This window comes from Delphinus delphis, chromosome 9 (genome assembly GCF_949987515.2).
Source record: "Delphinus delphis chromosome 9, mDelDel1.2, whole genome shotgun sequence".
NCBI lineage: Eukaryota > Metazoa > Chordata > Mammalia > Artiodactyla > Delphinidae > Delphinus > Delphinus delphis.
The window spans coordinates 101,766,977-101,780,795 of record NC_082691.1 but is presented as its reverse complement, the minus strand read 5'-3'; the positions used below and the strand labels follow the sequence as shown (position 1 = coordinate 101,780,795).

Sequence of the window (13,819 nt, the reverse complement as noted above, 5' to 3'; positions counted from 1 at the left end):
AAACTATAGAACACTGATGAAAGAAATTAAAGATGATACAAATAGATGGAGAGATACACCATGTTCTTGGATTGGAAGAATCAACATTGTGAAAATGACTCTACTACCCAAAGCAACCTACAGATTCAATGCAATCCCTATCAAACTACCAATGGCATTTTTCACAGAACTAGAACGAAAAATTTCACAATTTGTATGGAAACACAAAAGACCCCGAATAGCCAAAGCAATCTTGAGAACGAAAAATGGAGCTGGAGGAATCAGGCTCTCAGATTTCAGACTATACTACAAAGCTACAGTAATCAAGACAGTATGGTACTGGCACAAAAACAGAAATATAGATCAATGGATCAGGATAGAAAGTCCAGAGATAACCCCAAACACCTATGGTCACCTTATCTTTGATAAAGGAGACAAGAATATACAGTGGAGAAAGGACAGCCTCTTCAATAAGTGGTGCTGGGAAAACTGGATAGCTACATGTAAAAGAATGAAATTAGAACACTTCCTAACACCATACACAAAAATAAACTCAAAATGGATTAAAGACCTAAACGTAAGGCCAGACACTATCAAAACATACGCAGAACACTCTATGCCAGAAATCACAGCAAGATCCTTTTTGACCCACCTCCTAGAGAAATGGAAATAAAAACGAAAATAAACAAATGGGACCTAATGAAACTTCAAAGCTTTTGCACAGAAAAGGAAACCATAAACAAGATGAAAAGACAACCCTCAGAATGGGAGAAAATATTTGCAAATGAAGCAACTGACAAAGGATGAATCTCCAAAATTTACTAGCAGCTCATGGAGCACAATATCAAAAAAACAAACAACCCAACCCAAAAATGGGCAGAAGACCTAAATAGACATTTCTCCAAAGAAGATATACAGATTGCCAACAAACACATGAAAGAATGCTCAACATCATTAATCATTATAGAAATGCAAATCAAAACTACAATGCGGTATCATCTCACACCAGTCAGAATGGCCATCATCAAAAAATCTACAAACATGGGTTTCCCTGGTGGCGCAGTGGTTGAGAGTCCGCCTGCTGACGCAGGGGACACGGGTTTTTTCCCCGGTCTGGGAAGATCCCACATTCCGCGGAGTGGCTGGGCCCGTGAGCCATGGCCACTGAGCCTGCGCGTCCGGAGCCTGTGCTCCGCAACGGGAGAGGCCACAACAGTGAGAGGCCTGCATACTGCAAAAAAAAAAAAAAAAAAAAAAATCTACAAACAATAAATGCTGTAGAGGATGTGGAGAAAAGGGAACCCTCTTGCACTGTTGGTGGGAATGTAAATTGATACAGCCACTATGGAGAACATTATGGAAGTTCCTTAAAAAACTAAAAATAGAACTACCATATGACCCAGCAATCCCACTACTGGCATATACCCTGAGAAAACCATAATTCAAAAAGAGGGCTTCCCTGGTGGCGCAGGGTTTCCCTGGTGCGCAGGGGTTGGGAGTCCGCCTGCCGATGCAGGGGGCACGGGTTTGTGCCCCGGTCCGGGAAGATCCCACATGCTGCGGAGCGGCTGCGCCCGTGGGCCATGGCCACTGAGCCTGTGCGTCTGGAGCCTGTTGCTCCACGACAGGAGAGGCCACAGCAGTGAGAGGCCCGCGTACCACAAAAAAAAAAAAAAAAAAAAAAAGAGTCATGTACCACAATGTTCACTGCAGCTCTATTTACAATAGCCAGGAGATGGAAGCATCCTAAGTGTCCATCGACAGATGAATGGATAAAGAAGATGTGGCACATATATACAATGGAATATTACTCAGCCATAAAAAGAAACGCAATTGGGTTATTTGTAGTGAGGTAGGTGGACCTAGAGTCTGTCATACAGAGTGAAGTAAGTCAAAAAGAGAAAAACAAATACCGTATGCTAACACATATATATGGAATCTTAAAAAAAAAAAAAATGATCATGAAGAACCTAGGGGCAAGACGGGAATAACAATGCAGACCTATCAGAGAATAGACCTGAGGACGTGGGGAGGGGGAAGGGTAAGCTGGTTCAAAGTGAGAGAGTGGTAGTGTATATATGGACATATAAACACTACCAAATGTAAAATAGATAGCTAGTGGGAAGCAGTCACATAGCACAGGGAGATCAGCTCTGTGCTTTGTGACCAGCTAGAAGGGTGGGATAGGGACAGTGGGAGGGAGGTAGTCGCAAGAGGGAAGAGATATGGGGACATATGTATATGTATAACTGATTCACTTTCTTATAAAGCAGAAACTAACACACAATTGTAAAGCAATGATACTCCAATAAAAACGTTAAAAAAAAAAAGTTGCCCCCACTCGCCGCAACTAGAGAAAGCCCATGCGCAGCAACAAAGACCCAACGCAGCCAAAAACTAAATAAATAAAATAAAAATAGAAAGAATTGAAATGTATACATGTATATGCATGTCCACAGCAGTACTCCTTACAATAGCCCAAAGAAGGAAACAGCCCAAATGTCTACCAACAGATGAATGGAGAAACAAACTGTATCTATGCATACAATGGAATATTATCCAGACATAAAAAAATGAAGTGCTGACGCATGTAGATGAATCTCAAAAACATTATGCTAGTGAAAGAGCCAGACATAAAAGGTACGATTCCATTAATATGAAATATCCAGAAAAGTAAACCCAGAGGCAGGATGCAGATTGTGGGTTGCCAGGGGCTGGGATATGGGGAAATGGGAAGAAACTGCTTAATGGGTGTGGGGTTTCCTTCTGGGGTGATGAAACTATTACAGAACTGCATGGGGTGCTGGTTGGACAACATTGTGACTATGCTAAACATCCCTGAATCGTTCATTTCAATCTTATGTTAAGTATATATCTCACCTCAATAAACAAATAATATCTGGTTAATTTTTAAAAATTTACTGGTGAGGTTGAACTTTTTTTCAGGTGATTAGCCATTTGCAAATGAAATGTTTATATCTTTTGACCATTTAGGTATGGGAGTCATGGTTTGTTTTTTTTTTAATGGTTTGGTATGTACATCTTACATTGTAAGAATATTAACTTTTTATCTGTCTTAGTTATACTATTTCCCCAGCCTATTGTTATTTAATTTTATCATTTTTTACAGTTTTTCATTTTGTGTAGTAAGCTGTTTTTACCTTTTTTTTTAAAGGTATAATTGACATATTAATTTCAGTTGTACAATGTAATGATTTGATACTTGTATATATATTTCAAAATGATCACCACAGTAAGTCTAGTTAAAATCTGTCACTATATATAGTTACAAAAAATTTTTTTTTCTTGTGATGAGAACTTGTAAGTCCATTGGGTTTTGTTTGTTTGTTTGCTTTACGCGGGCCTCTCACTGTTGTGGCCACTCCCGTTGCGGAGCACAGGCTCTGGACACGCAGGCTCAGCAGCCATGGCTCACGGGCCTAGCTGCTCCGCGGCATGTGGGATCTTCCCGGACCGGGGCATGAACCCGCGTCCCCTGCATTGGCAGATGGACTCTCAACCACTGCGCCACCAGGGAAGCCCCAAGTCCATTCGTTTTAAGCTTTGAAATTTCTTCTTTGTAGAACGGGTAAGTATTAATCTGTTTTCTTTTTCTGTTTAAAAATTTCTCTTATAACAACTTAATGGTTTGACTTTTAAAAATAAAATTATTAATCCAGCTAGAATTCATTTGGTGTCTCGTATAAAATGAAGATGAAAATTTTTCTCAAATAACTAATTGTTTGAGGGCCATTAAAAAAGAACCACAACAAAACCCCCAAAAATGCCTTTCTCCCATACTAACTTGCGGTGTCCTCTTTATCATATATAGCGTACATACACTTGGCATTTAAAGATTTAAATATTTTCAACTTTGACAATTTGAATGACCCAGGAAGACCACAAATATAGTATTATAAATTGCAAAATAATTAAAAATTATACTACATGTAAAGTAATATTGAGTTTTTCTGAGTACTAATTAAATTACAAAGCATGTGGGAACAAGCTACCTAGCCCCTACATTTCAATGAAACTTGATTATTTTTCACTCATCCTAAGGCATTTTCTGGGGGAAACTTACACGCTTTAATGAGAGCAAAGGGGTACTGGGGTCCCTCCTGGCTGCTTCCCACACTTACAAGAATATTTTGTGGGAATGTCAAAATATTTATTTAAGTTTATTGCCAGGAAGTGGAGCAGTTGTTTGACTTCTGTTGGCCTCCGGAGTTATAGAAAGGATTGCTCTATTTATTGTTTATAGAGAGAACCTACATACAATCATCTGTATCTTATCTAAAACCCTGTCTTCCCAGATTAAACCAACTTCTCTCCTTAGGATCTGAAATAACTGAAGGGCATGAGGTTCAATCTGCCTGATAAAGGAACTTTCCCATACTTCCTTCCAAAAAAATATTTGTGGAATGTTCAAAACTGAATTACTCACTGAAGTTAAAAGTTGGGAGATATATTCTTCATCTTTCCCTGAGTGGAAGCTTCCTTTCTGCTTTCCTGTAGCAATCTATTTGCACAATTTCTCTAGGGATTGTGGTTTTGCAAGGTTTGTTACCATATTTTTAAAAAACAACAAATGCTGTATCAATCTTGCTCAATATTTTCGGTCTTTTTCTCCTCTTATTTCATTTTATTTTCTGCTTTTCTTTAGTTTCTACATTTTTACATTTAAACATAACTCATTATATTTATTTTAAATATTCTCAGTTTGGTCTCTAAAGCAATCATTTTTAAGGTCTTACATATTTTCACTTTTATTAACCTACATATTATGTTACTGCTCTCTCTTGTTTTTTTTGTATTGATGTTTAAGAATGTGGTGTGCAAAATCTAGTTTGGGGGAATTTACAGAGAATCTCTTTGTGCTTAAGTGTTTGATCAGTTTTTGTACAATATCCAAACATTTCCATTTCATTCACACTATAAATCTGTTAAACATAGCCATTTGGATTTTGTTAAAAGCAATTAAGTGACTAGGCTATTTGAATTTCTCTTTTTTTTTTGCTTGCTTGCTATGTTTCCATGACCCGGTAGTGTGATGATACTGTTTACTGCAATGGAAACCAGAATTTGTGGGCTTGAGTCCTGAATTACGTAACCTGGGACAAGTCTCTGATCTGTTAGGGAGATTAGCTTCTCTAACTGGGAAATAAGGCTGGTGAGTTCTAAAATCTCCAAGAGACTTTCCACTGGGAATGATCTGTATTTTCATTACTTTTGCTCTGTATTTCTCCTAGTTTTATTTTATGTATTTTACCATTTTGAAGCATGTAAATTAAATATTTATGTTTTAATTATTTATACTGATCACTTTCTAATAAGCATTTGTTTAATGCTTAAAAAAAAAGTGTTCATAATTACCTCATTCAATCATTCCAACAATTACATTAGTTAGATATCTTTGTTCCCATATCATGGATTGGAAAGCTGAGGCTCGGAGAAGTGGCTTGCCCAAGATCCCGTAGCTGGTAACTGGCACCTACCGAACTTGAAACCATGGCTCTGGTTCGAAAACCAGTGCTCTTTGTATTGCTCTGTGTCACCTCCCTTGGATGTTTGTGGCGGAGAGTCAGACACTGCCCTCTGCACGGCTGCCTTTGGAGAAGCTGCTCAAGGGCCCCTCTACCCAAAACCATGTGGCCCCTCTGCTCCCACCTGCAAAGCTTCCCGGTCAGCCTGAGCAGCTGCAATTCCAGAAGCAGCTGAACTGTCAGGAAGTCAGATAACTACCACCCTCCAACTCAAGGTCAAGCACCTGCAGAGGGGTCTCTTTCTAGATATATTAGTGTTCTTTACATAAACTTAGTGGCATAAAACAACAAAAATATATTCTCTTACAGTTCTGTAGGTCAGGTATCCAACATAGGTCTCCCTGGGCTAAAAAATCAAGGGGTTGGCCTCCTTTCCGGAGGCTCTAGGGGAGAAGCCTTTTCCAGCTTCTAGAAACTACGCACATTCCTTGGTCCCCTTCATCCATCTTCAAAGCCAACTACAGTGGATGGAGTCATCACGCACATCTCTCTGACCCTCTGCCCACAGCCTGGAGGGTCTTCCAGTCTTAAGAGCTCATGTGATTAGAGTGAGCCCACCTGGATGATCCAGGCTCATTCCCCATCCCAAGGCCCTTAACTTTAATCACATAAGGTAACATATTAACAGGTTTGCGGGATTAGGACGCCTTCTTTGGGGAAGGGCATTATTCCGTCTACCGTATTTAGGCAACAAAATCATCTCATTCTGTGTGAATGTCAAGCAACAATGCAAGCTCTCAACGGCGTGTTAGATTTTGTTAACCTTTTGCTTTCAGGACCGCAGTTGAAATCTACACCCCAGCTCTGCCATCTTGGCTGACCATCCAGGCCAATTCAGTAGAAGATACTCCATTCTCACCCCCAGATTGCCCTGTATTTATTCCCCCAAACTTCTTCTTCCACTGTGGACTACCCTTTTACCCTTTCCACAGTTCTCTTATTTAAAGTGAATTGCCCTACACTAATTTTTTTTTCCCACAAAATTCTCCTACGGACCTTCCTGCCTTATGTAAGCCCGGACTCTCCCTAGAAGATGCTATTTCCCCAGCAACATTCCTAATAGAAAGTTCCTCCTTTTCCTCCCTGACTGCATGAATCCTTGGGTCCAGGGCAACATCGGCATTTCCCAGCTACTTATGGCTGCCTCTGAACCATAACATTTCTGCTCCCACGCAAAAAAACAAAGTCCCCTTTCCTTTAGATTCAGGCCATCTGATTATAGATTCTCTTTCTCACCTTGTCTCCACTTTGCAAAACCCTCACCTTCTAATTCTCCCTGATGGAATGATGCCCCCAGTTGCTGTCATTTTCCTTCCTGCCCGAGGGCACAGCACACGGCTCATCACAGCTGTCTCAGCTACTGCAATTTATTTATTTACTTATTTGTTTATGCTGCCCCATGGCTTGTGGGATCTTAGTTCCCCGACCAGGGATCAAACCCATGCCCCTTGCAGTGGAAGCGTGGAGTCTTAACCACTGGACCGCCAGGGAAGTCTCAGCTACTGCAATTTAAGGGCAACTTCAGTCATCACGTGGGCAGCAGCACCCACACAGTTGAGTAGACACGTAGCCATGAATATTACAAAAAAAAAAATCCATCAGAGGAAGGATGACAGAGAGGAATAGGGGCTTGCTATATATATATATATATTTTTTTGCGGTACGCAGGCCTCTCACTGTTGTGGCCTCTCCCGTTGCGGAGCACACGCTCCGGACACGCAGGCTCAGCAGCCATGGCTCATGGGCCCAGCCGCTCCGTGGCATGTGGGATCTTCCCGGACCGGGGCACGAACCCGCGTCCCCTGGGTCGGCAGGCGGACTCTCAACCACTGCGCCACCAGGGAAGCCCGGGGCTTGCTGTTTTGTACAGGGTGATTTCTCAAGGCCTCTCTGATAAGGCGACATGTGTTTACAGAGAACTGAACGAAGTGAAGTAACAGGTCAAGCAGGTGTCTGGAAGAACAACATTCCAGCGGGGGAGAATCACATGCAAAGCCTCTGAGATAGAAGTATAGTCGGTATGTTTGAGGAGCAGCAAGAAGGTCAGTGCCGCTGGGGTAGAGCGAAGGGGAGGTGAATAAGTGATGAGGTCAGAGCAATAGCGGGGAACGAATCTGAAGCCTCTACAAGAGATAGAGTGACGTCATGAGAATGCGACTATCAGCTCCTCGGGAAGCTAACACAACTCTAAACCTGCAAGTACACGTTAGCATCGTATGAAAACCGATTACCCATGTTCAATGGGTACACTTTATTTTATGTAAATTGTATCTCAATAGAGTTGATAAAAATTTTTAAAAAGGAATAAATGTTCATGGACAGCACATAGGAGGCGCTAGATAAATCCTTGATTGGAGGAGTGCATACATGAATAATTAATGACGGGTCACCAGCTCTTGCCTGACCTGCCCACATCCCAGGATCGCACAGTTTCTAATCCGGGCGCAAAGCCTAGCCTAGGCAGCCTACATCACAGGGCAGGGGGTGGGGGGCAGCAAATATAGACTGATAGATATAGCAAGCACTGACAAAATTACTATTTATGTCAAGTCAAATTAGATGAATAAGAATACAGTGTATCTGACCAACAAAATTAGATATATATAAAACCTACAGCCAAAAAGAGAAAATTTATTCTTTTCAAATACACATAGATGTTTTGAAACTCTGACCCAGCTTTAAGACACAAAGGAGATCGCAACAAAACAACAGACCAGAAATTCTAACCATGATACACTTAAGCTAGTAATCAGCAATTAAAAGACAATTTAGAAAAATCCCTTATGTTTGGGGACTTCCTCGTAGTCCAGTGGCTAAGACTCTGCGCTCCCAATGCAGGGGGCCCGGGTTTGACCCCTGGTCAGGGAACTAGTTCCCACATGCTGCAACTAAAAGAGATCCCACATGCCGCAACTAACAACCCCACATGCACAACGAAGATCCTGCGTGCTGCAACTAAGACCCGATGCAGCCAAATAAACAAATAAATAAAATAAATGTTTTTTTAAAAATCCCTTACGTTTGGAAACTTTAAAATTCACTTAAAAAAATACCTGGATTACAGAGGAAACCAAAAATGATACCAGTGCCTGGATAGTTTATAGGCCAATTTTATGTAATTTTCCAAATATCTACATAATCTGTCTTATGTAGATATTCAGAAAAAGGAAAAAGAGGAAAAACCATACAGTTCATTCTATGAGTCTAATAAAGCAAAGTATCAATGTAAGAAAACAGTACCAAAAAAAAAAGAAAATTCTAAGCCTCTCTTAATTTTGAACATAGATGCTGTGTGTGTGTGTGGGGGAAGGGATGGAGAGGAAGTGAGATTATGTATAAAAGGAGTGGGTGTTGTAAGATATTAACATCTAATGAATCTAGATGAGGGTATAGAAGTGCTCTGTGGGTTTGAAAATTTCTAAACTAAAAAATTAATAAGACTTCTTCTCCTTAAAAAAACACAACTCTATGGCAGTGTTACGGGTTGAATTATGTCCTCCCCAAAAGACATATTCAAGTCTGAACCCCTAGTGTCTCAGAATGTGATTTTATTTAGAAATAGGGGGTTGCAGATGTAATTAGTTAAGATGAGGTACTACTAGAGTAGGGTGGGTGCTTAATCCAGTATGACTGGTGTCCTTGGTCACACAGGGAGAAGGGCCATGTGGCCAAGGGGACAGGGACTGGAGGGATGCTGCTGCAAGCCAGCGACTGACGGCCACCACCGAAAGCTGGGAGAAACAAGGAAGGACCCTCCCCTACAGCTTTCAGAGAGACCACGGCCCTGCTGACACCTTGATTTTGGACTTCTGGCCTCAAGAATTGCGAGGCAGTAAATTTCTCTTATTTTAAACCAGCTGGTTTGTGGTACTTTGTTATGGCAGCCCCAGGAAACTAATATTGGTAAATACAATATTTAAGTGAAAATTTAGAATTGTTCCCATTAAAGTTAGGAATAAGGAAAGGATGACCTACTATCTCCACTTCAATTCAATGTTAGAGAGGAAGAGGGAAAATTGTCTATTTTCAGTTGACAGAAAATTCAAGAGAGGGACTTCCCTGGTGGTGCAGTGGTTAAGAATCCACCTGCCAATGCAGGGGACACGGGTTTGAGCCCTGGTCCAGGAAGATCCCACATGCCGAGGAGCAACTAAGCCCGTGTGCCACAACTACTGAGCCTGCGTGCCACAACTACTGAAGCCCGCACACCTAGAGGCCGTGCTCTGGAACAAGAGAAGCCACCGCGATGAGAAGCCTGCGCACCGCAATGAAGAATAGCCCCCGCTCGCTGCAGCTAGAGAAAGCCTGCGTGCAGCAACGAAGACCCATTGCAGCCAAATATTAAAAAAAAAATTTTTTTTAAGTATCTCCTTCCTATATACCAGTAATTAGAAAATGCAACAGGAAGATCCCAAATCACAATTTAAAAAACACAAGAAACCAAGATAAACAGGAATAAATCTTTGCACATGGTATCTATGGAGAAAATGACAAAACATTATTGAAAGAATGTAAAAGTAGATCTGAATAAATGTCCATGAATGGGAAGACATCATCAAAAAGATATAAATTCTCTCCCATTTTAATCTGTAAACTCCATGCAATTCCAGTGAAAATCTCAATAGATTTTTTGTGGAACTTAATGGGATGATCCTAAGTTAAGACGATTTTGCAGAATGACATGGAAATATTTGACCTGCAAGTTATAAAAACGTCTTATCAAGCTATCCTAATCAAGAGAGGGTGTGATTAGCCTTAGAAATACACAAATACAATAATAGAGAGAAGAGAGAAGCCAGAATTAAATGCAGGAATATACAGATGTAAGTGATAGAAGTAGCACTGTAATCTATGAAGAAAGACTGCACTATTTAATGAATGGCATGGAGATAACTGGTTAGCCATAAAGGATAAATGACGTTAGATTCTTACCTTACGCCATTCCCAGAACAATCAATTCTAGGTAGATTAATAATATAACGTAAAAAAGCAAAATTTAAAAAAATGTAGAATATCGTCATGATCATGGAATAAGGAAGAATCTCTTAAACAAGACACAAAAATCATAAAGAAAAATATTGATAAATCTGATTTTTTTTTTTGCCTGCATTGTGTCTTCGTTGCTGCACGAGGGCTTTCTCTAGTTGCGGCGAGCGGGGGCTACTCTTCGTTGAGGTGTCCGGGCTTCTCACTGCAGTGCCTTCTCTTGTTGTGGAGCACGGGCTCTAGGCACGTGGGCTTCAGTAGTTGTGGCGCATGGGCTTAGTTGCTCCGTGGAATGTGGGATCTTCCTGGACCAGGGCTCGAACCTGTGTTCGCTGCATTGGCAGGCGGATTCTTAACCACTGTGCCACCAGGGAAGTCCTGATTGTTTTATTAAGTCAAAGCTAGTTGCTAGTATAATAAAACTCCAAAATTTGTAATGGCTCAAATGCAGTCAAAGTTTATTTCTACTCATTTAGTAGTCCAAGGCAGGTTCCTGATTGAGGGGAAGCTCTCCTCCACGGGGTCACTCAGGAACACAAGCTGATGGGATCTCTTCCATCTTCAACCCATGCCCTTCAAAGTCACTGCAGTCAGCTCCACCCTAGTCAGCCAGAAGGGGGAATAAAGTGTGGAGGCAGATAAACCAACTTCCTACAAGCCTTGGTCAGGAAATGTGGTTGAAATATAGTCACAAGGCCATTCCTACTGAAAGGAAGTCAGGAAAGCCCAGGGTAGCTCTGTGTTCTCCAAGAGGAAGTGGGTTTTTTGGTGAACTTCCGTTCAACATAAGACACTATCCACAAAGATGGGAAGGTCAGCCACAGACTGGGGAGTGATATTCTCAGTGTATATAATACAGGATTCGTTATCATAAAGGCACCTCCGAATCCGTAACAAACGGACAACCCAGTCGAACAATTGACAAAGGATAGGAACAGACCAAATTCACAGAAAAATCTATAAAAAAATCTACAAAAATATGAAAGAACACTCCACGCTGCTAGTAATCGAGGAAATGCCAAGAAAATAAAGGATACCGTTTTTTGACCAAATTTGGCAAACACTAGAATGATTGGTAACAAATAATCCAGTGTCGGCTCGGCTCAGGGAGAGGGCCCTCTTACACCCTGGGATGGAACTGTGAACTGGTACCGTCTTCTGAAGGACAATTTGGCAGCATCCATCAGAATTTAAAGTAAGAATTCCAGGCTTCCCTGGTGGCGCAGTGGTTGCGAGTCCGCCTGCCGATGCGGGGTACGCGGGTTCGTGTCCCGGTCCGGGAAGATCCCACATGCCGCGGAGCGGCTGGGCCCGTGAGCCATGGCCGCTGAGCCTGCGCGTCCGGAGCCTGTGCTCCGCAACGGGAGAGGCCGCAGCGGTGAGAGGCCCGCGTATCGCAAAGAAAATAAAAAAATAAAAATAAAAAAATAAAAAAAATAAAGTAAGAATTCCCTTTTGCCCAGCAGTTCCACTTTTAGCAATTTATCCCAGAGGCATAAGCATTCATTCCCACAAAGGTATATGTACAAGAATTGCCCGTACAACTTTTCTTTTGAGCAATAGTAAAAAGTAAAGATCACCAAATGACAAATGGCTAAACAAATTATGGCAATCCGTTATGGAATCCATATGGAATACCGTACAATGCAGTAAAAGAAAAATTGAGGTAAGTCTCAAGTATCGTCATGGGAAAAGTTCCAAAACATTAAATTGAAATTAAAAGAGTAAGTCTCAGAACAAGAGAGATAGGACGATTCCATATATTTAAAAATCCTCACATCTATGTGTGCATGTGTGTATGTGTGCACGTGTGTACATACATACACACATATGTATATTAATGCATAAAACCAAAGTTCTGAAAAGACACACGCCATGCAGTTTTAGTGGTTTATGTTGCGTTTTGGACAATTAATACGTATTATCTGTGTAGTTAAATGAGAGAAGGTCTCAATCAGGCCAACACAGAAAAAAAGAATCAGATCTTGCCTTTATTTGGCCTTCTACTCAATAAGGAAATAGCCTTGCTAAAGAACAGAGACATTTCCTCAGACCGCCACGTGGCCTGAGGAAAGACCCTTCAACATTACCCATCGCCTTTTGTCCTAGTTTAATATTCTGCAAACAACCCTCTGATCACTTGGGTTTCCAGGAAGCTTGAAAGTCAGAATGCTCGGATTCCCCTCGGGACTCAGTCCACTCCCCAGGAACTGCCCTTGGCGAGGATGTGGCTGCCTGGTCCAAAGCGATGCCCCCTCCCTGAGGGGCAGAGGGTGTCCTCGTCCCTGTCTGGTCCCCTTACCTGGGCCAGGTGGGACCTCTCTGCACCGCTCCTGAGTGTGCTGCTCAGACCTCCCTTCAAGAGAACCTGCCAGGGGGAGTGGGGCTGACAGCTTCCAAGGCTTTGGGATCTTCTGCAGTATACACACCAAGGCCTGCCCTCCCAGGGCTCCCAACCAATCACTAAGCACACTGCGGGGGTGGGGGGCAGGCGGGGGATGAACAAGAGCTGGGCCACTGGGGCACCCATGCAGGACTCCTCCAATGGGCGGTCTTTGCCCTGGGGCTCCCCACCAGCCCCTGGGAGCCTTTCTGGGAGCCACGCAGCAGACTGAAGGGCTTGCAACCTTCCTTTCTTTCCCTGCCTCTTTCCACAGGTGTCAGGCCAGAAGCTTCTGGTCCACGCTTTTCCCTCTCCCCTTTATCCTTCACAGACATTTCTCCGTAAACACGCCTCCCATTTCGTCTTGGCCTCTGCCTGCCAGAGGCCCTGAACTGACACCCTCCTAGCTTCAGAGTTCCCCATAGGTCGGCAGCTGCATCACAGCCCCACTCTCCCCATAAAGTCTTGCTTTCCGCTCCCCTTATGTGGTTCCCAAGAGCGCCCCAGTGGGTTCCCTGCATGTATTTAAAACTCCATCCCAGAGTTTGTACCTGGGGGAACTCATCCTGCGACAGGAGGCTGACATTATGACCCCTGCAAAAGAATATCCTCTATTTGAAATAACGAATTAACGTTTTGAAGCAGAATCTTTTCAGAGTCAAAAGAAGATTAAAGACTCATATGGCTGAAATATATGGAGACGTGGAGGGTCTCCACGAGGATGATTTCCATACAGACAGGAAGATCTCTGTGATGCAGACACAGGGTCATGTTCCCAACGACATGTTCATACCTGAAGCACGTGATGCTCCAATCAGCCTTGCTCGAATCAGTCCCTCTCTCTTTTTGTTTCTTATTAATTTAATCTTTCCCCGAAAAATTTCCAGGTGATAGTCCAGTTTCTCTTTCAAATCATCTGGAAAAA

General features: G+C 42.3%; 1 protein-coding gene across 1 annotated transcript in view; it reads right to left on the bottom strand.

Annotated features, from left to right (window-relative positions):
• The window catches only part of GALNTL5 (polypeptide N-acetylgalactosaminyltransferase like 5), a 123,088-nt gene that overhangs the window by 35,978 nt on the left and 73,291 nt on the right, over positions 1–13,819 (bottom strand). Inside the window, exon 7 of the mRNA XM_060021151.1 lies at positions 13,688–13,810. Coding sequence (XP_059877134.1) covers positions 13,688–13,810 — 123 coding nt within the window. The remainder of the gene's footprint in view (positions 1–13,687; positions 13,811–13,819) is intronic.